Raw genomic sequence first — 20,327 nt, 5'->3', positions numbered from 1 at the left:
CATTGAATTTTTATTTATAACATTAGATTTGCCCGGAATTAAAACTTGAAAATTTATTCTTTTTTCACCGAGAGGGCGCTGTGCCATTAACTGTCCCCTGTATCTCTCTCGAGTCGCCCAATTGCTCATTTGAGTTGGCGATCTACCTCATCCATGCCTTTCTGCTATTATTGTTCTCCAAATATCTGTGCGGGGATACCAGGATCTCTTGTATGAGACTGATTTTAGAATTTCTTTCGCGTTAACGCCGAGGTTGATATACACTATCTTGTAATGGGAGCCTTTACTTTCCATTGTTGAGAAGATAATAAGAACAGTGATGAATTCTTCTGATTACTAAGACGACAACTCTAAGAGCCCATCTCAGACCATCGTGAGAATTAGCTGGAAGACCGCGATGATCGGTAATGGTGGTTTCCAGAAACTATATACAGTGAAGGTTTCACTTCGAACGTATTCCTTAAGTGGGCTTGGCCTCACATTATTAACCACCTGTGTCCCGGTATCCACTTTCTTCCCAGGGGAAGCAGTTTGTGAAGCAAGGGTGGAAAGGGCCACCTGAGGCTTGAAAAACAATAGCAAATATTGGTTGTTGCATTGCCTGTGTATATTTTAATGTTTTCAAATGGCGACTTCTATGAATATGTTGATATAAACAAATGCATTACCGTGAAGGAAAGTGTTTGAGAAAGCTAGGCGGGCTCTCATAGTCGCCTAGATTATTGAAGACGCTATGATATGATTCCCAAAGCTCTCGAGACCCATGCACTAGGCTCCAACTAAGACGTGGGGCGTTGCAGCCCCTTGTGGCATTGTCGATCTACACTCGCAAATAAGCAAACACTGTTGACCAATTGTATCTTTACATTCAATGAGTCTCCTTTAGGTAGTACTTCCTCTTTTGGAATTGTTAGTAATATTTTCTTTTCTGGATATGCCTTCCAAATGACGAAAATAGTTCACTTTTTCAGACAGTATTGTGCTATACAAGGGAGCAGCCCTTTTCAATGTTGACTGGGTGTTCACATATCAGGATTGGGTCTAGCGTTATGTAGAGAAATTACTCAATGTGAGCTCATATGAATTCATAGCTCTTGCTGCTAGAGATCGGCTTAGGATTACGAGGCAATAAATCAGTATTACACATACTGCCCTAAGCTCATATTTTCACGTGAATTTAGAAATGGCAGAAAAAGTGCTTTGGCAGGGTTTAAACCTATACGGTGTGACGAGGAAAGAATACATGCACAATGGAGCCTTTCCCAATTTGATCCCTAACACACATCTTACGCCACTGAACGGCGATGAGCTCACAGGCTGAAAAGAAAATGGACATTGACAAGAAAATACAGAAACCAAACGCCTACTTTGAAACCTTACCAGAGCCAGATCTGCCGAAATATGAATTTGTTACCGGAAACGGGGATATTACTTCCCGTAGCCACGCAATGAAATCATATTGGAGGGACAGGAAGATTGAACAGCGACGCCAAAAAGACACAAGACCTACCAAACCAAGTTTGCGACCACTGTTATCCAGCGGGGCTCGAAGGAAGGACGAAAGAAATTGTCCCAATCAGTTTCAATTTCAACCAACAGAAGATACTTCCTCGCATCTTCAGAACCCCTTTATTCCCAACAGCAATACACCAGTACCTGGTATTCCTGAGCAGCTTCTTTCTGGCATCAGATTTGCATTATCTCCAAGTCTAGGCCAGGAAGCTAAATTTCGCTCCATTCAAATCTCAGCACATCATCATCGGCATTTTTATCATTGTAAGTGCAGATATGACACGAGGTGTACCACATCAGAATACCTAGAATGCTGACAAGCTCACTTGCTTTCCAGGGCTCAGTATGCATGCTGATGCCCTACATTCAGGACTAAAATTCACCCCGTTCAGAGATATTTGGTTACCGCTCGACCTATCAAATGCTGCATCATTTAATGGAATCTTAGCCCATGCAGCTGCAGACCTCAATGGACGGAGAGAAGATGCGGCAAACTCAGAGACCTTGAAATTCAAAACCGAAGCCATAGCAACAATCAATTTATGGCTTAGCACTTCGCCAACTGCGATCAAAGATGAGGTCTTCGCTGGCGTCGTGCGACTTCTCACGTTTGAGGTCTGTTGAATCTTGCCACAATGCAGTTTCCGGACACTGTATAAATAATACTATGCAATATTTATTATTATGCGCCAAAATAAAATGTCAAGGGCTAATATCCATGAGATTAACAGAAATACTGGGGCTCACGAGATCGATTCGATATGCACAAACATGGGCTTCGGCAAATTACAGATACCAGGGGAGGATATCAAGCCCTCCACACAAATTGGAGGCTCCAAATTGTTGTTTCGTTGTAAGTATATTTACAGCTTATCGTCTATCCGTATTTGACTGAATCTCCAGGCTCAATTTCGACGGGATAACACAGACAGAGAAGCTGCCATCGGTAGCATATTTGCTGGAGGAATATGAGAGCTTTGTATTCGAAATATTAGGTTTATGCTACTTGCCTTACAAATCATCGAAGCGGTTCCGAAACTTCAATCAGCTACAGCATACCACCTCATTGAAAGAAGTGATAAACACGTTTCAAAGTCGACAAGGAGCGGGACAAGGCACATATAAAAATACACCAAGTGATCAAGTTGTCTCTCAACGTCTGAAATCATTACTTTTCATATGGGCTTCTCTGCAAGAAAGCGAAAAAGGTCTTCGTGAAGATCTGGACCGAAAAGAGAGCAATGTATTGTCCTCTCTTGACACCTTTCTTCGTGACTCGCAACACATCTGGATCAGTCCTTTGAATGACCCTCTATCAATCATTTGGGACAGCCTTTCGCTTAGAGAGGAAAATATGCATGTAACTCTTTTTGTTACGATTGTGACTGAATATCTTCTAGATATCAGTCCCAAAGCCCTATGGGGAGTTGAACAGTGCCTTCTGGGATATTGGAGCCAAGCAAATACATGATTGGAATCACTCGGCACTTCTTAATTGTTAACTTAAGTTCCACTTTATCAATTCGCCCCAGCTTCCTCAGGTTCTCTTTGTATTCTTCCAGCCGTCTCTTGTCCCTGATTCACTCCGCTTTGTTGACTTATCACTCATCACAATGTCCTCTCCCTCGCCCTGACGCAAGATTACATGAGACGGAGAGTGGTTTTCACCGAGAAAATGGAGATTCCGTTTGTACATAGCTCAAGTCTTATGGCCTAACGAAACGCGACCAGATATACGAGATAGAATTGCGTGCGTTGTGGGCATTTAATCTGGGGAAGAGTAGCTTCAAAGCTTCTTGGCCTGAATTCGAAGTTCTCGGAATCGGTAGTATAGAACGTACTGTAAAAAACGTAAAAAGATTGGATGTCTTAACGTGCCTGGGTAATGCTGGCTTTATGGGCATACTTCCCTACAATCTTCACTATGGCTGAATTTCGCCACTATTCCGTATCGGCCAAAGACTATTTCCCGAAACAGTGAGACCATTCAACCAATGAGGAGTTGCGACTCCAAATTCTTCATGTTGAGAAATCGAAAGTTAAACCTCAACACATAAGCAGAATGTTCAAAACGAGGTTTTAGGCAAAGCTCCATTGCCCGGGCTTCACATAAATCTCGAATGTGTCATATCATGACGGAATATTGAAGCTTCCACAGAAACCACTGAACTGTATTATTGGATAAGTAATTGACTGAGTCCAATGGAAGGAGGCCTGGATTCCAAATTGAAATCGCCTATCGTATTCCGCTGGCTTCTTTTCCTTGCGTGCAGAGTTTTACCATTCACAGTCAATTGATCATTAAGTACGGAGATTGTTTAGTTTGATCTTGTATTTTTGATGAAGATGAGCCTTTACGCTTTGAGCCTGCCACTATGGCAACCCACCGCTCAACCCCGGCTGCCATTCATTGCGTTTATTACCAGTACTATAGGTAATAATTCGTGTCTTAAGTTCAGGAAGTTGCCCCAATCTTGCGATTGGCTGGTCGGGTAAATGTTGGCGATTTGATTTCTTATTCGGCCACTACTTCTACTGCCTTGAGTAATGATCATCATCGATGATATCCATTGTCATACCACCAAGATCGAACGCATAAATATTTCGAGCGCGCATTGTGTTTTACCAATACGTTAAAGAGCTCCTTGGGATTAAAGATAGACATATGAGCAACTAACATTAAGAAGATCTATTTTTCTCATCCCTCAAAAAACAGAGCAACCAGAGGTTACAGTAGTGAGAAAAGAGTCAGTGATTCTAATTTGAAATAATTGCGGGCTTTGGTTGGTCTGACACTTCTGAAGCAAAATGAAGGTTTCAAGGACGAGGATGTTTGTAAGCCACTTTCATTTTTCGCGAAGCTGGCACACACCTTGTTTCGAATTTATATTCATCTCTATCCTTGTTTTCGGGTCTCTATATCCCCTTCTTCGCATTTTTGCGGACCTCATCGAGACGTACCTTTTTTCAGTTCGAATTCAATGAGTGATGAAATGCGTTCTCCGTCACCTACCAATAATCAAAGGGCCACTTAAAAAAACGATTTAGGCGGAAGTAATTGTCTCCTCACGAGGGGAAAATGATCTCTGCACGATTTTATCAGCAATACCGTTGGTCATAGCCAAAGTCACTCTAACATACACATGCGCATGGTACAGGACGACTTTGGGTAAAGCCTCGGTGATAGCTCGGCAAATGCCGTCCGTGGGTCTCCCGCATGCCAGCTTTCCTGATATGGTAATACTAGTATTCCACTCACCCCACCCCCTTCCCCGCAGCTTCAAACCATCTCACAGCGCCGCCTTTCCTTGTTTGGAACTTATCTGGGTTTTCTGGATCCATTTTTCATCCACCCAAACTATGATACTGGGCAACTTATTTGTAGGGAGGTGTTGGGTATGTTGTATTTTGAGAATAGAAAAGACGCAGATATTTCGGCTGAGGCTCGGCCAACAGTGGTTGAAGCGTCTGGACTGTGCGGTCGCAACTTTTCAATTCCCGAGATTATAAAATGCTTGGCTTGTCGTTCAAAATGAAGAGAGAACTTGAACAGCTCCAACGTTGCATCGTCAGACATTTCACTCGATCTTATTTCCCAGGAGTGTTTCCGCAGAAATGAGTAAAACAACATCTGTCCATATCAATGACCTTGCTCTGTCCTCTACAGCAGGTCCACATCCTACAACAATGTTATCGGATTTCAAGCAACGTCTCAAAGCCATTAAGCAGAAATGGGGGCCTCTCATGGCAGCTAAGGAGCACTTGGATGATGACTACAACTTTCCTCCGGGCAGATATGCCGGCCAGGACGACTCAAAGGTATTTCGACGATGGTCAGTGGTTCACAGCTAAATAGTCAACTTTGTTCTCAAAACTAACGGGGACCCTCGAATATCCAGAAATCCTTGTTCAGAATGGGATGTACTTAGCCAATTACAAATAGTTGATGTGCTACCTTGGCAGTTAATGGATATTAGGATTTTGTATTCCAGGTTTTCCGGAAACCATTTGGCATGTTGTTGACGAGACAAAAGCTCTCGACGGCAAAGAGCAGTGTTATTTAGCAATTTTCGATGCTTTTCTGTCTTTCAATAAAACTCAGCATATTCTCAGAAAGAGAGCGGTGTACGGTGGCCATGTAGTAGGAGCCCTCTGGATAGACATTCGTCTCAACGAGGGCAGCATATAGTTTGCTTGATAAATCGAACGTTAGGACTTCTTGATTTACTTCGCGGGCAGTATACAATACTGTGGGAAACGTAGAGGCAATCAGAGCAAGCAAGAGGAGGAGGGGGCTGTTTTGACATTGGGCTTGTGCAGTACAGGGCCAAGCTGCACTGTAACATGTATCTCCACGCTATCGTGTACACACATAATTAATTAGCACTCGGCGACCAGGCCGAAAGAGCAGCAACTATTGCTAACCTACCAATACATGTTCTATCATAATCCGTGTTTCCTTGGAGTCCATACGTGGTTATTTTCTGTATATTTTATCTCACTAGTAGCGTGGCGGATCCTCGTGGTAAAGTAGCTTTCTAAATAGGCTGGCTTGAAGGAGCTTCAAATATTCGAAATCCTTTTCTCGGCAATTGAAGTGCATCTATCGTTTCTGGTACGAGGTGGTTAGTGTGAGTTAGATCGGGAGAGTCATTTGTGTTCCTCATCACGGCTAAGCGGTGTCATGCATTATTTGCTCCTATTATACCCGTGTTTGTTGAAAACCATATCAAGTATCGAAGACTCGGTAAACCCGATCAGAACTGTCAATATTCTCCGGGATCTCCGATAATACCTTGAGGATCAAAGTAAAAGCATGTCATGACAAGAAAAGTATCGCATAACGTCCCAAAACAGTGGATATGCTTAAATAACATGGTTAATTACCAAGTTCTGTTTTATCTTTCGCCTTAATTGATTTAACATTACACCGTGACGGAGAATGTGAAGATGCGGCATCACAGGCTGTCACAGGTTGATCTTGAGAGCAAAATTTGTAAAGTCTGGTTTTTGAACATAATTTCATCCTATCGACGCCTTGAACCTGGGTTACAATTTGCTAGCAACAACGCAAGAGACATCATTGACGCCATAGAGTCCTGTGTCTTTGGGTTGAAAATAGTTCATTCCCTAGGCTACAGTTAGTGTATTTGCAATGGCGAGTGGAATGGAATCTCACCTTGGTGTCACGTATAGACACTGGGTCCTCAATAGCGCCATGAGGGACCACAGGGTCGAAGGAAGCATCTGTGACCCTGAGATTACATACACCATGTATGCGGGGCTTTGAGTCAACGCTGCCTTGGACAATGCCCTCCAGGGGCTGTGATGCGTTGCATGGGCCTATAAGATATATTAGTGTTATGGTAACCACGTTTCAGGGGCGAGTGTCTTGCGATATTCAGCCTGACTTTGGACCACCGCGGCCGCTAATGTGTCTTCACATGGATTGGGCTGCATGTTTGATGGGTACCCATGGGTAGGGGTCGATGTGGCTTCGCGACTGTATGGATGGTCTTGACTCAGTATTGGATCATCGGAATGTCTATGAGCTTCCATTCTGCAGACCATGCGGTCTTTTTGGGGGATAGATCGGAGTAATCCAAATGGCTTGTCATGTTCCTTAGCAGCCGCCTTCCGTTCCTTCCGTTTCCTCCAGTGTTCTCGCATGGCATGTTTGCGGGATTCGGGTTCATTTCCATTGACAAAAAAGAAACGCGTGTTTTTCGTCGTACAGCTGGCGGTTGGTAGGAGGTTTGTCATATCGGCAGACACTGTATCATCGCTATTTCGACGTCGCTGTTTTATTTTGGTCAATAAAACATCGTGTATAGTAAAGTTAAAACATACTTGGACAGGGTAGACAGAGGCAAAAAATATGGAAAGCAGCGAGAGTTGTTGAAGGTGAATCGAACAGACGTAGAAAAGGTTTCTACTGCGACCCCCCACTCCTGTTGGAAACTTCGACAATAGTCTGACAATATGTCGCCCCGCAATCTTTAGTACATTGGATTGCAAATGTTTTAGGAGTGACGTATTTTATGAATTTGGTGTAGCGAATTCTACCAGTAGATATTCTCTGCACTACGGTCACTAAAATTGTCCTCGGATCATATTCCGAGGCTCTGGTAATTACTCGGCTTTGTTGAAATGTTAAAAGGTAGGTGCTTATAAAGATAGTTCTTTCTTTCATGAGGAGGAACTTCAGTGGGTATTGATTGGTCGGATCAGACTTAAATACTTTCCCGCCTCCGGACGAAAGGCCCACCTTTACTACTTCTCAAAGGGGTAGTGCAGAGAATATCTAGAACCCAATGCAGAGACCTTTATGGGCCATGCGTCCCACTTGATTTGAGGCTTATAGTTCCTACGCTGAAAATTGCCGCGGAAGGTGCACACGTCACACCTTCTCCTCATGAGGGGGAGAAATTCGTGAGGGGAGAAATCTCGGCCACCGGCCCCCCCCCCTTTCGCAGTATTTTCGCTCGAAATTCGGTGCATGCCACATTTCTATTTACTGGATATGATACTGACTTTGTATATCCCATTGTGCTAGTCGACAGGGCCTTGTCTGTTCTATTTTATCTACTTACTTGATTGTAATTCAAAGATTCATTATTATTATTGGGGGATTATATGGGCTCATGTATAGAATGCACTTCAACTTCATTTACAATTGACCTGCTAATTTATACGGACACATAGGGGTTTATTTTCTATGACCTGGCTTTATTTATGGTCTGCGCTATCCTCAGATATAGATATATTCTATTGCCTCAAGCAGCCCGAATGTTCTATGACTCCTCGGATTTTCTCAGTACATATTGCGACAATAGCTTTTCCCATATTTGCCATGGGTGTGCACTCCAGTTTGGTGACTACCCTCCCCCCCGGAATCTTCTCGTAGATGAAGCGTCTCGGCATATAACCCGGGTACCTTGGCATTACGGCATAGACTCATAGTAAATTCATATCAAGTAGATACGCAGAATCAAATGTCGGTAAAAGTGAAGAGAATCTTAACAGTACTATTGTTCCATTCAACCCTCTCAGCTTCCTGCTTCCTGCTTGCTGCTTCCTAAGGAACTAAGTGCTGAATCCTCAATGGGGCGGGCCTGATTATTGCTCTCAGATAATTATAGAGCAACGCATCTTGATTATAGTACCATACAAGGGCCACAGGCGTATTGCAGTACTGGTACATACTACTTCCATTAAAACGTACAGGAAGCCATTGAATGACCGGTCGTGTCATTTTACATAACAAGGCGACTTTTGGTACAGGCGTGAACATGGAAAGTCACTACTGCATCGATGACGCTTGGTCGCCAAGGCTTTATACAGTCGCGCTGCTTCTCGTCACCACGGTATCCCGCACATTCACAGATGGGAAGGCGTGACTGATTGTACCAAGGTCGACCTGGCAAAAGAACTGGACTCTGCCGCGAGTCCTATTACGCCTGTCGACAATATCAAACAGGAGAGCCTTTTGGTAGGTGCCTCGACTTACCACAAGAAGGACGAGGTCCTGCATTACCCGTTCTTTTAGATTCTGCGTTGTGGCCTTTGCCCAAGTCATCTGTACCAGCGTGAATGTCTAAAGTACGCTGACCAGCTTTGTTAGAGTTATATTACTGTCCAGCACAAGCTAAAGCTTACACCAAGCACACTTTCCAGGCCAATCAACTTGACGAGGTGGTCCTTCATTGTCCCCTTGGAATTTCCAGCAGCATCCGCCTTGAAGTTTCCTAAGTCGCCGACATGACGTTCAGTGTCGCCTGGTCCACCATGGGCTCTACCGAAGGGGTTGTCTGTTTTAGTGTTAGAGGTAAAACCAGTTTGAAGACAAAGTGTAACAAACAATGGGGGCCAGCAGATGTACAGCCGTTGGTGTTGTCACCAAACTGATGGATATGAAATCCACGCTCGACATTGGCATCGTTTCCTGTAAGATTCCAGGAAATAGTGGTAGGAAAGTTCTCATCGATTTGCTCAAAGCTTACTACCCCGGTGATTTTCGAGTCACCCCGAACAAGAGCAACTGCATAGGATTAGTCAGGTATCTTGAACCCCCGGGCTCGTTCAGTGCTGGTGTGGGTTCCAGGAATGTCCAAGAAAACCAGATGGTACATTTGCAACAACTGAGCAGAGCTGACGACATCGCGAGAGAAGAAGTCTTACCGCCTCGTACCATCTCTGGTTCGCAGGTGTTTTAAGAATGAAATGTTTCTCGTGGTCAGCAGAGCAAGGACGGGAGGGGAACGGTCGCGTGAAATTTATTGGATACGTGAGCTCAAATTTGAAACGCCGAGAAAAAATCAGACATGCCACGGGGTGGGGTAGGCTTGATTTTTGTGTGCATTAGGGGAGCGGAAAGAGCGATCCAGTCGTATCTATTAAAGCTTCCTCAAATTTGAGACGTATGATTGATTTTGAATCTAGACAGCCACCAATTTCGTTCCAGCTGGCCCCTGACTGCAGTGCAAGGCGGTCTAGAACTTCCCAAACGAACGAATATTATCTGAACTCGATCGTGCAATAGTGCCAACCTTCACCATTTCATTTAGTATTTCCCTATTTGGTAGCACTACACAGTTGGTCCGCCCAGTCTAACGACTCCACAAAGCGGCTAATCTGGCACCAAGTTCATAGGGTGTTAATCCACCACTAGGACTCAGCTCGGAGTCAGGACGGATGGTCCGCCTATATCGTATCACACGCGCTTGACTACAGAGCGATCATGTAGCAGTGGTGAACAATCAATCAACCCATCATGACTTTTCTCCGTGATACCCTGTGTCTCCTGTATATTTCATGACAGTACTTCAGTGGCTAGGTAACGCGAATACGAGAACCCTTTGGTTTGAATTACATACCTTCCACATGACAGTGGAATCTAGGTGGTACAATGCATTTCCACCACAACAACGAAAGCGAACTGACCTTCAACGTAGCATGCGCATAGTTATGAGTATTGCGGGCTTGCTGAGAACTTTTTAGATACATTGTACTCTATGCTCCTCACATGACAACATGGCTCATTACCGAATGAAGCAAGTTTGATTGGTTGTCATCTGGTATCAGTCTGTTCTCATCGGAGAAAAAGGCTTTGCTTGATGATTAAATTATCTATGCTTTAGGTGAAACGAAAGTCTTTTTCGTGATAAGAACTGCAAAAACTCAAATAGATTTATATCCAAAACCCAAAAGCCTACAAAGAGATGGCGATTGAATTCGAAGCCGCGAGGCTCTTATGGGGCTGTGCCAGTGAATCGAACAACGGGGTTGCTCTGTGAAGGATTTTCAATGGCTTTCATCCCGAGGCCATGGACCAAGTCATAGCTTGCTGGAGACAAAGTAAGGAATATTCTTTGCCTCATACAGATCCTTGTGGTCTGATTTGACGATGTCCGCACCCTAGGAGATAGATTAGTTTCCTCGTATGATTGAGCAAAATTGGTTGATCACTCACCTTCTCGCCAATCATATATACGGAGTTCTGGATACGGCAGTCTGGAATCACCGGGATAACACAAGCATCCATAACGCGGAGATTGCGCACCCCATGTACTCGGAGCTTAGAGTCGACGACACCTTGATGGATGCTCTTGGAGAGTCGCGCCGTACCACAGGGGTCTGTGAATTATGTTAGTGCTGTTGGCAGTCTTGATGCGGGTCGGTCTTACGGAATCCGGTCTGGCTTCGGTCCAAAACAGCCTTGTTCATATCATCGTCGGAATGGAGAGGCATCTTCCAAGGGTATTCCCCAACGACGATGTCTTTGAACCCAGCTCCGTTGGTCAGAACATCGTATGTCCAGCGAACACCCTCGCGCATGGCCAGAATATCCAAATCGTTAGCAAAGAAGTTGAGATTGATGTTAGGCTGTACCAGGGCATTGGAACTGTTCAAGGTAACTTCACCCTCGGACAGGGGCCGGAGCAGATCGACAATGACAGTCATGTAACTACCCTTCTCGGGCAAGGGGAAGTGCCACTGGAAAGCAGTACTGAAGAGGCCGACAAAGTCAAGCTCGAAGTGCGGCTGACCCGCGGGTCCAAAGGGATCCAGTCCACCATTCGCAGCCTTAGCCTCACGGTAGGCTGGATACTTCTCCAGTCGTTCATCAATGCGAGGGAATCCCACCAGCTCCAAAAAGCCGGAACTGGCAGGACCAGTCTTGTCACGCTGGTAGGTTGCCAGGGCTTTGTCATTCAAAGGACCGGGGCGGAGAATGTGATCATCCAGGCCATATCCATCCTTGATCTGAAGCACGAACGGCACGATGGGGTGGTCCAGGAGATGCTGGCCGACGTGAGGGGAGTCCACGATTGGCTTGATTCCATGCTTCGCTAGTTCCGTGGCAGGCCCGACACCGCTCAACATCAGAAGCTTAGGCGTCTCAAACACGCCTTGAGACACAATCACTTCCCGGCTAGCATAAACACTGATCTCAGTGTTGGAAGCTTCGCTGACCACAGTGACGCCGGAGCAAATTCGGGTGGTGGGGTCGATAATCAATTGCTTGGACTGGACCCCATAAAGGATCGTCACATTCGGCTTGTTTTTCAAGTACAAGAAACTGCCCTGACGCTCACCACGGTGGATGGTATCCACACAATGCGTGAGACCTTTCATTTCGCCAGAAAAGATATCTTCGGTCAGGGGTTCACCCTTAGAGACCCAAGCTTGAGTAAGGGCGTCGCGGAATGGTTGCATCTCTGGCAACAAGTCGGCATGGGAGATCTGCACAGGACCTCCGGTTCCAATCTTGCTGAGTTCGGCCGGATACAGCTTCTCGTCGTCATGATAAGTGGCACATTTGCGAAGGTAGTCTACACAGCTGTCCCAGTTCCAGTCGCGGCCACCAAAGTCTTCCCAATCGTCAAATGTGGGTTTTGAACCAGGGATCCAGGTGAAGTAGTTGGCACAAGTACTTCCACCGAGGGCCTTTCCGCGGGTGTTGGGCTTTTCAATGCGCTCGTAATCATCGCGCTTGATCATGGTAGTCTTGTAGGCCCAGTCATATTTGCTTCCACGAAGAGTAAACGCCTTCGATGGCGTGGTGATTTGTTCGATTTGGTCCGGGTTCGGGATACCGGCTTCAACAACCAGAATGCGGACGTCGGGGTTCTCAGCCAGCCGACCAGCAACGGCATTGCCAGCAGTGCCACCACCGACGACGATGAAGTCGTACTCGGAACCGTTAGAAACGGTTGCCATGATTTAGATTTGTCTGGAAGAAAAATAGAGGAATAGACGTTGAGCGTTATTCAGTGTCTAGCAGACCTGATGTGCAAACACGCTCTCAGTGAGCCAAGACAGCGAGCTTTATACGGCTAGATCTTCATAGCTGCCGAATTCCGAGCAAGGACATGGTGAGGTCCAGCTCTCACAATGGTAGTACTACCGAATATGGCTATTTGATGGCTCCACTTACTTAAACATCTCAAAAACGCCTTTCTGTAACCTTAATTGTCATTGCGCAGGCATCAGATAGAATGGAAGCAGAGATATTTGACCCCGCATGAGGGGTTAGGGTTCCCCGCACGATCATGTAAGCAATGCTGGTACTGTTCCTTCATCCTGTACGGTGCGCGGGTAGGATGCCGAGTCCGGCGAATACTCGGTGGTGCATCGGCTCACACTAGCTATGGATCTCGGCCCGCCGTTAAGGTTTGGTTCACTTTGTATTGCGCCGGTTTCTATTTGCCCGCAGGCTGTCAGTGTCTAAATGCGGATTTGTCGCCGTATACGTTCCATCCGTTCTACCCCTCACATCATAGTATCCCCGAGTGCCACCGGATAATGGCCCTAGTTCTTTGTCATCGAATGGGCTTCATGTGCCGTCAGAATTTGCTCTAATAAAGGCCAGACTGCCGCCGCCATAGATATCCATCACAGCACGTGTATTTGGCACCCCAGAACAAGAGATCGCTATGCCAAACCCTACATTCACGCTGGCAGAAGGTACGTTACTTCAATGCCCAACACAATATGCTCCTGCTTATAATTTGAAAGGCCAGCCAATTGCGAACCCATCCGTAAGCACTACATTGCCTACTTTAGGCGGCGGAGGTATCACAACCTTGGGTGATACGCTCCTTATTGAGACGCTGTCGCACTTCAACCGTGAGCGTATTCCTGAAAGGTCAGTGGACAGTCCGCCTTTAAGGTAAAATCTAGAGCTAACACTGAGCAGAGTTGTCCATGCCAAAGCTGCTGGAGCGTGGGGAGAGTTCGAAGTCACCAATGATATCTCCTCCATCACGTCGGCCAAATTCCTAAATGGCGTGGGCAAGAAGACTCCGGTGCTTTTTCGTTTAAGTACTACTGGCGGTGAAAAGGGCAGTGCAGACACTGTCCGGGATGTGCGAGGTTTCTCTGTCAAATTTTTTACAGAGGACGGCAATCACGACATTGTAGGGAACCACGTTGTGAGTCTCCATTCCTTCATGTCTTCTTTTTCTTTTTCTAATCCAATCCAAGCCGGTGTTTTTCGTGCGCGATCCAATTCGATTCCCCTCCCTCAACAGAAGTCACAAAAGGCACCCCGCCACGAACCGACCGGATTGGACTATGGTGAGTGTGGTTTAATTTCTCTTCTTGTTGGTGAAGCTAATCGTTCAGTTCTGGGACTTCCATGTCAACCAGCCAGAGAGTGTCCACGCGTTGATGCACTTGTTCGGCTCCCGCGGTATCCCTGATTCGATCCGGAGAGTGACCGGTTTTGGGGTGCATACTTTCAAATTGGTGGCAGCGGACGGCAGGTCCCGGTACTGCAAATTCCACTTCCGACCGACTCAGAGCATCACCCATTTCTCTGAACAACAAGCCACCCGGATGGCTGGAGTGAATGCCGACTTCCATACCCAGGACCTGTGGGATGCCATCTCTCGCAATCAGTTCCCAGCCTGGAAGCTTTACATGCAGGTGATGGAGCCCGAGCAGGCTGAGACATATGGTCGTGCTCTTTTCGACATCACGAAGGTCTGGCCCCACAAAGACTTTCCCTTGATTGAGGTTGGCCAGATGATTCTGAACAAAAATGTAAGACCGCTTTTGACGGAAGGCCAAGGAGCGCATGCTGACGAGAACCTAGCCGGAGAATTATTTTGCCGAGATCGAGCAGGCGGCCTTTTCACCTTCCAACATGGTCCCTGGGATTGCCATGACACCTGATCCTAGTAAGTGCATACTCAAGTATCGCGATTGACAAAGCACTAACCCTTCCGCCCTTTAGTGTTGCAGGCACGCATGTTTGCCTACCCTGACGCTCAGCGATACCGCTTGGGGGTAAACTACACACAGCTCCCCCCAAACCGCGCCATTTGCCCTGTTTACGCGCCCTTTGAGCGTGATGGCATGGGTACCGTCACCCGAAACTATGGCGGTGACCCAAATTATGTGCGTAGTACTCTGAGCCCAGGCATGCCCAGCCAAGTGGTGTCTGATGTGCGACACACCGAGCGCATCGAACATAACGCTATTCTAGCCCAGAATGAGATTTTGGTTGATGACGAGGATTACGTCCAGCCACGGGAGCTATGGAACAGAGTCTTTGATGAGGCCGAGAAGAGACAGTGGGTGGCAAATATCTCCGAGACCTTGGAGGACGTGCCTGCAGAGCTGAAGGAAGCCGTCATGGGGATGTTCAGCAAGGTCGACCCCCGTATTAGGCAAATGATAGGTGCTAAGACTAAGAGTAGCTCGCATCTTTGATAATCTCAATGATTTATTCTGGTGTACGGTCGTGAAATGGGAGACTAGGAGCATGATCTGATTAAATTTGGTTATAGTCGCAGTCTTAACAAACCCGGCTTTTTGAACTATATTCGCTTTCTGACGTGCGTCAGTATGGCTTGACAACTAAGCGGGGATTATTGATGCCAAATGTTACCGCGTGTGAAAGCACGTGGCAGTAAGCCATGTCGTTTCCAACAATACTGGACCATGTTGGGGAATTGTTCATTATCCTTGGACATAACATCGCTAGAAATACTTGCGGGTCAACAGCAACTCTAGATACCAGTACGCATCTCAACGGCCGCGTGGTTCTGGGGTTGCATTGATAGGAGAAGCGGGACTTCCCCAAGCAAACCTATGGAATTGGGATAAGTCGCGGGCCGGACAGAAGCGGGGTGAGAACCGTTGAAATCCCACGGTGAATGGTAACAGAGGCAATGTTCATCTGAAAGTTGGTTACCTGATAATGAGGAGCGATGTCGCGCCACTTGAACAGGATCTGGAATTAAGCAGAATCTGGTATCTCATAGCCGACATGTAGCACTTTGGCCTAATGAATCGCATCTGTTGACTTGAATCTGTTCAAAAGGCAGCTAAGTCTCGTTTGCTTCTCCGTACTGACGGTCAATGAGCAGCGTAAGTGGCGTGCGGGAATTGAGTAGGGCATTGATTTTCAATGCGGTTAACCTCATGAAACATCTCGCAAATCCAGTCTATGCAGGAATATTGCCTAGTGAATAGCACAACTTCTTTTTGCCTCCAACACTTTCGAGAAGTCTGCTATGTGATTAAAGAAGATTTTAGAAATCAGCTAGATGGCTCTCTCAGAAAATAATTTTCAAGTCAACGGGACTCCCTTAGCTGTAGCCCACATTACAAGCACTACATGCCAATGCAGCCTCGGTCTTAACTGTACACCTTGTATTCAAATACGGAAATGTAGATCGGAACGTGGGAATCTCTCGGGAAAATTTCGGGCGGGAAAGTCGGAGTAAGAGGACGACTTGGCTATCGGCCAAGTCCACAGGACATGAATATCATTCATTGGTTCGATAGTATTACTCGATATAGGAAACATAGATACTAATGCTGATAGTGGTCAATCATTTACTTTACATTACTTCAAATCAAAAGGAATAAGTTCTCTTCTATATGCAGGGTCTTTATGCTAGATAGTTGATGTGACAACATACTGTGGCTGAAAATCTTTCATGGCGCAATCTTGCAATATTGACACATCTCTGCCTGTTTCCGTACTTCGAGTAGAGTGAAGGCGATCCCGACCATTAAATTACTCATATCGCGAGAATTCGCGGTACCATACTGGCAGAGTGTACGAGCGGGCTAGATATCTTACAACAAATGACCATATGTAAAAGAATTTCCGTACGCGGAAAAAAAGTAAATGTCATTGATTTGACCCGGACCCCGAGTCGAGGCAAAGGCGAAGTATCTTCTTCTCATTCGGACAGTGGTCTTGTCGATATTTAAAGCATACTCCTATACACTCAATCGAGCTTGTCCCTTGAGTGGGATACTAGATAAATGGAATAGCTTCTTCCACCGTTGGACTGAAGAAGTTCGCGACGCGTAAGTTGCTCTGCCACTATTGAAATTGGAAGCGACCATCGGAGTGAACATGGAAGCTGCTGAGTGTAGGTCATAAAAGGTTTGTCGACATAGTGGACAGCTTGCATCTCGCTTGCACATCCAGTTGTCAATACATGGCTGGTGGAAGAGGTGTTTGCACGGCAGCTGCCTAAAGATTGACTGGGAGCTCATTTCCTCAAAACACAGATTGCAGGTCTCTGAATTGTGAGATGCCAAAAATGATCAGCACCGGAAAATGCAGAAATAAACCCTTTTTCCAGTGGCCTTACCATCGTCTGAATTTCCAGGGCCCTTGTAACAGGGCATTGAAGCTAGCACCCGACTGTTCATCGGTCGCAGTGCTCCTTTCGTTATAGAAGGCTGATTTGAGTACATGGTAGACATCGTGCGGGGTCCTGTCAGCGGTTGGTGTAGGAAATGAGGTATTTACCGCTAAAGCAAGGATCGGACTCTCCAATTTGGCAAGAGATTTTGGTTCTAGTCCTTGCCCTATATCTTTATATCCCGCTTTACTACTGTGGCAAATTTATGGAACAGCCTTTGAAGCTTAGCTACGTATGTAATGATGCGCTTTCCGGCTTTTTTCAAAGCATAAAGTGTCACTGCGGCGGCTATTGGTCGGCATTTGTTCGGGGAAAATAGCATTACCAGAACGGGTTACTGGCACAAAAATTTCTCCTCATGCGGAGTGGATGGGGTGCGGAGATCTTCTTTTCAAATAGCATGAAAGGTACCACAACTATCGCCAAATCTTACCGGCACCGCAGATTCTTTTGGTAGTGCCAAAAATGCCATCTGCATAGAACTGTCGGCATTCTCGGCCGGTCTGGAACCCTTCATTGAATCATCAATAGAGAAAAATGCGGTATTGCAATGTGATTATTGATTCTTCGATATCAACTCGTACCTCAGGGCTCCAATTTTTCTTCGCGGGTCGACGATAAATTTGCGGTCACCCCATAGTTTATCTATTCGGCGAAATTTTCAGCTCAACAAGATTCTTTCTCTGATATGCTAGATGAGTAGTTTTGTGTGACAGATGAGATCAGATGAAATCCAAAGAGGAAACTCAATGGATTGGTTCAAACTAAAAACATTGAGTTAAAATGCATGATATTTAAGTCATAAAGCTTTATCACCTGTAGATTGTGGCTTTTAAAAGCAGTAGACTCGAGTGTTTTATTGGCTGCTACTCTTACCTGTCGGGGACCCGGTGTCCAATCCATAAATATGGACAACTTTCAATGTTCACCGGTACTGTTTATCAAAGGACAATTATTGAATTATGGATATTTATCGAACAATCACTACGTTTGATTAATTTCTAACTTATCATCTCAAGGTGATCCTCAAATAACTTCTTTGACCACGCGTAGAGCTCAAGTCAATTGAGAAACACCCTGTATGGCTTATGTTTGCTTATTCAACAGATTCGGGCCTCGCTACCGACAGACGTCAAATGAAAATCTCTTTTACTGAGCTTAGGTCCATCGAGGATGGAACACAGCTCGTAAAAATGTAGGCACTCAATTCAAACAATAGCATGTCCGGGTCTCCAGAGAAGCGATTTTTGTTACCAGTCGTCATTCTGTGCTCATCGATCTCGGTAAAAACCTTCTCGTCGCTGTCGCCCATTCTCTGGAGTGACAAAGGGTTGATGAAGCCTTCCACTACCTGGCCGACATCGCGAGGTCCGTGAGGCTCCCAAATTCTACCCACAAAAGGTTCCAAAGTAGACTTACAGCCTGAAATTGAGGTTTTCTGGCTGCTTTCGTTATAAAAGGGGGAGCTGGGTAAGAACGGTGATGGAATGACCGGGCCTTGTGAGAGGGCACTTAATCTGGAGAGCAGGTCGTCTATGAATGGCTGACCATTAAGCTTGGGTATTACCTGATCACCTGGCCAGCGATCGCCAGTGGTGGCTCGTCGGTAGAGATTCCGGAAACCATCAATAAGCCATTCCTGTTGTTGGACAAATCTGTTGACCATATGGGTGTTAGCTAGGTGGTCAAATGTAAGCTTCTGAGAAAAGTGCAAACGGACTCCCTGGGGCATGTGCTGTGATGTGTTTTATATTGATTCCGAAAGACACACATGGCCTTCTTCGTCCGGCACCGGGAACAAGGCTTTCCTCCATCACACTTGGCAAAAGTCAATTGAACTGGCAGTATGATGATTGCTTATTTATCGCGTTCTCACTGAATACATACCTTGGATTTATGCACGCGGCATCGGTCGCACGCCATATGTACCCTTCTGCAGACATTATGGTGAAGATGACCGGCGGCTTTTGGCGAGGATTGAGTTCCACATGCCTTCATGAGCGTCGATTCCATATGTATCAGGGAGGGTAATCGTATTGAAGATATCGACTTCTCGATGCTCGCAGCGCGACGTTATGAAAGCGGTAGGCAATCTAACCGTTTTGCTTGCAACCAATCAGGCCATACTTATCGTCCGGTAGATTGACATCTGGCAGGTTGGATTTATAATAGCGCAATGGAAAAAACGGAAATGGCGGCATATGGAGGTATTTTACGTCAATCCCGTGTTAGTGGCGAAAAAAACATCGAATTTTACCCGGCCGCCGAGTAATTACCGAACCTTGCGTCTTTACCATCCCACCTGGTATTGACGGGCTTATAACTTCCCAAGGATTCCTCAGATTCATTCGAAACCGAGTAAATCATCGCCTTCAGAGAGCAGGCTATCGGTAGAAGACTTTGTAAAAAAATCATCTACGGCAATATGACTCCAAATGTTCCACCCAGCCGCTCTTCCTTGGCACATTTCTTGCGATTTATCGCGACAACCGGTACGTAAATTTTATATTTTATTTCGCGTACTATGCTATGACATCTTCCATGTGTGTATCATTGTTATCTACGCCATTCTTTACCGGATTCCCATGCCTTTACAACAGAGCCTTACAAAGTCGAAGATCTATCAAACTAACTACTCTCTCTGGTGATATACAGCTGGTCGTGACAAGATTTTACGTACCTTGCAATACTTCTCCCGCTTTTGCTGCTGGTACCTTTGCCGTACAAAGAAGCCGCACTCTATCATCCATCCATTTGAAGTGATAAAGAGGGAATTCAAAATAACTCGCAAAATTCTACGAGTTGGAAGTTTCGTCGAAAAGTTCAATGCTGCTTCCAGTGCCCTGAAGAGGAAGAGTCCCATGGACCCTGTGCTCCGTTACCTTACTGTCGTCGGTCATCTCGGCTATGGTAGTTACCTTGCCCTCGACACCATCACCCTCATAGATGTTATTGGAGTGCGAAAGATGACCGTTACCAAGAGTCTCCAGAGGCTTGCCTACCATGCTTGGATGGCTGGGTTAACCTGCAATGCCGTGGCTAGTATCTACACACTGTGGAAATTGCAACAAAGGGAGAAGACTGTGAATCGTAAGGAGGGAGATGGAGCCATCGAGGCGAGGAAAATCAACAGGT

At 45.9% G+C, this 20,327-nt stretch overlaps 5 protein-coding genes across 5 annotated transcripts; 3 read left to right on the top strand and 2 right to left on the bottom strand.

Annotated features, from left to right (window-relative positions):
- Positions 1-1,328: 1,328 nt before the first annotated feature.
- On the top strand, positions 1,329-2,136 carry N7481_010331 (transcription factor domain-containing protein; the record flags this gene model as incomplete). Its single annotated transcript, XM_057269550.1, has 2 exons — positions 1,329-1,776; positions 1,850-2,136. 2 exons carry the CDS (start codon positions 1,329-1,331, stop codon positions 2,134-2,136), a joined length of 735 nt encoding a protein of 244 aa, XP_057120227.1.
- A 75-nt stretch (positions 2,137-2,211) lies between these two features.
- Positions 2,212-2,407, top strand: N7481_010330 (uncharacterized protein; the record flags this gene model as incomplete). The annotated part of the gene is given in 2 exon segments (XM_057269549.1): positions 2,212-2,365; positions 2,382-2,407. 2 exon segments carry the CDS (start codon positions 2,212-2,214, stop codon positions 2,405-2,407), a joined length of 180 nt encoding a protein of 59 aa, XP_057120226.1.
- A 2,720-nt stretch (positions 2,408-5,127) lies between these two features.
- N7481_010329 (uncharacterized protein) lies at positions 5,128-5,364 on the top strand (the record flags this gene model as incomplete). Its single annotated transcript, XM_057269548.1, has 1 exon — positions 5,128-5,364. One exon carries the CDS (start codon positions 5,128-5,130, stop codon positions 5,362-5,364), a length of 237 nt encoding a protein of 78 aa, XP_057120225.1.
- Positions 5,365-6,561: 1,197 nt separating this feature from the next.
- Positions 6,562-7,275, bottom strand: N7481_010328 (CAZyme family AA3; the record flags this gene model as incomplete). Its single annotated transcript, XM_057269547.1, has 3 exons — positions 6,562-6,642; positions 6,692-6,855; positions 6,924-7,275. 3 exons carry the CDS (start codon positions 7,273-7,275, stop codon positions 6,562-6,564), a joined length of 597 nt encoding a protein of 198 aa, XP_057120224.1.
- Positions 7,276-8,966: 1,691 nt separating this feature from the next.
- N7481_010327 (copper/zinc binding superoxide dismutase) lies at positions 8,967-9,706 on the bottom strand (the record flags this gene model as incomplete). The annotated part of the gene is made up of 5 exons (XM_057269546.1): positions 8,967-8,972; positions 9,023-9,109; positions 9,172-9,323; positions 9,374-9,553; positions 9,694-9,706. 5 exons carry the CDS (start codon positions 9,704-9,706, stop codon positions 8,967-8,969), a joined length of 438 nt encoding a protein of 145 aa, XP_057120223.1.
- Positions 9,707-20,327: the final 10,621 nt, after the last annotated feature.

Source organism: Penicillium waksmanii (genome assembly GCF_028829765.1).
Source record: "Penicillium waksmanii strain IBT 27052 chromosome Unknown utg000008l:1.0-5622682.0:1.0-5626561.0, whole genome shotgun sequence".
In the NCBI taxonomy this organism is placed as follows: Eukaryota; Fungi; Ascomycota; class Eurotiomycetes; order Eurotiales; family Aspergillaceae; genus Penicillium; species Penicillium waksmanii.
This window is presented reverse-complemented; position numbering and strand designations above follow the sequence as displayed.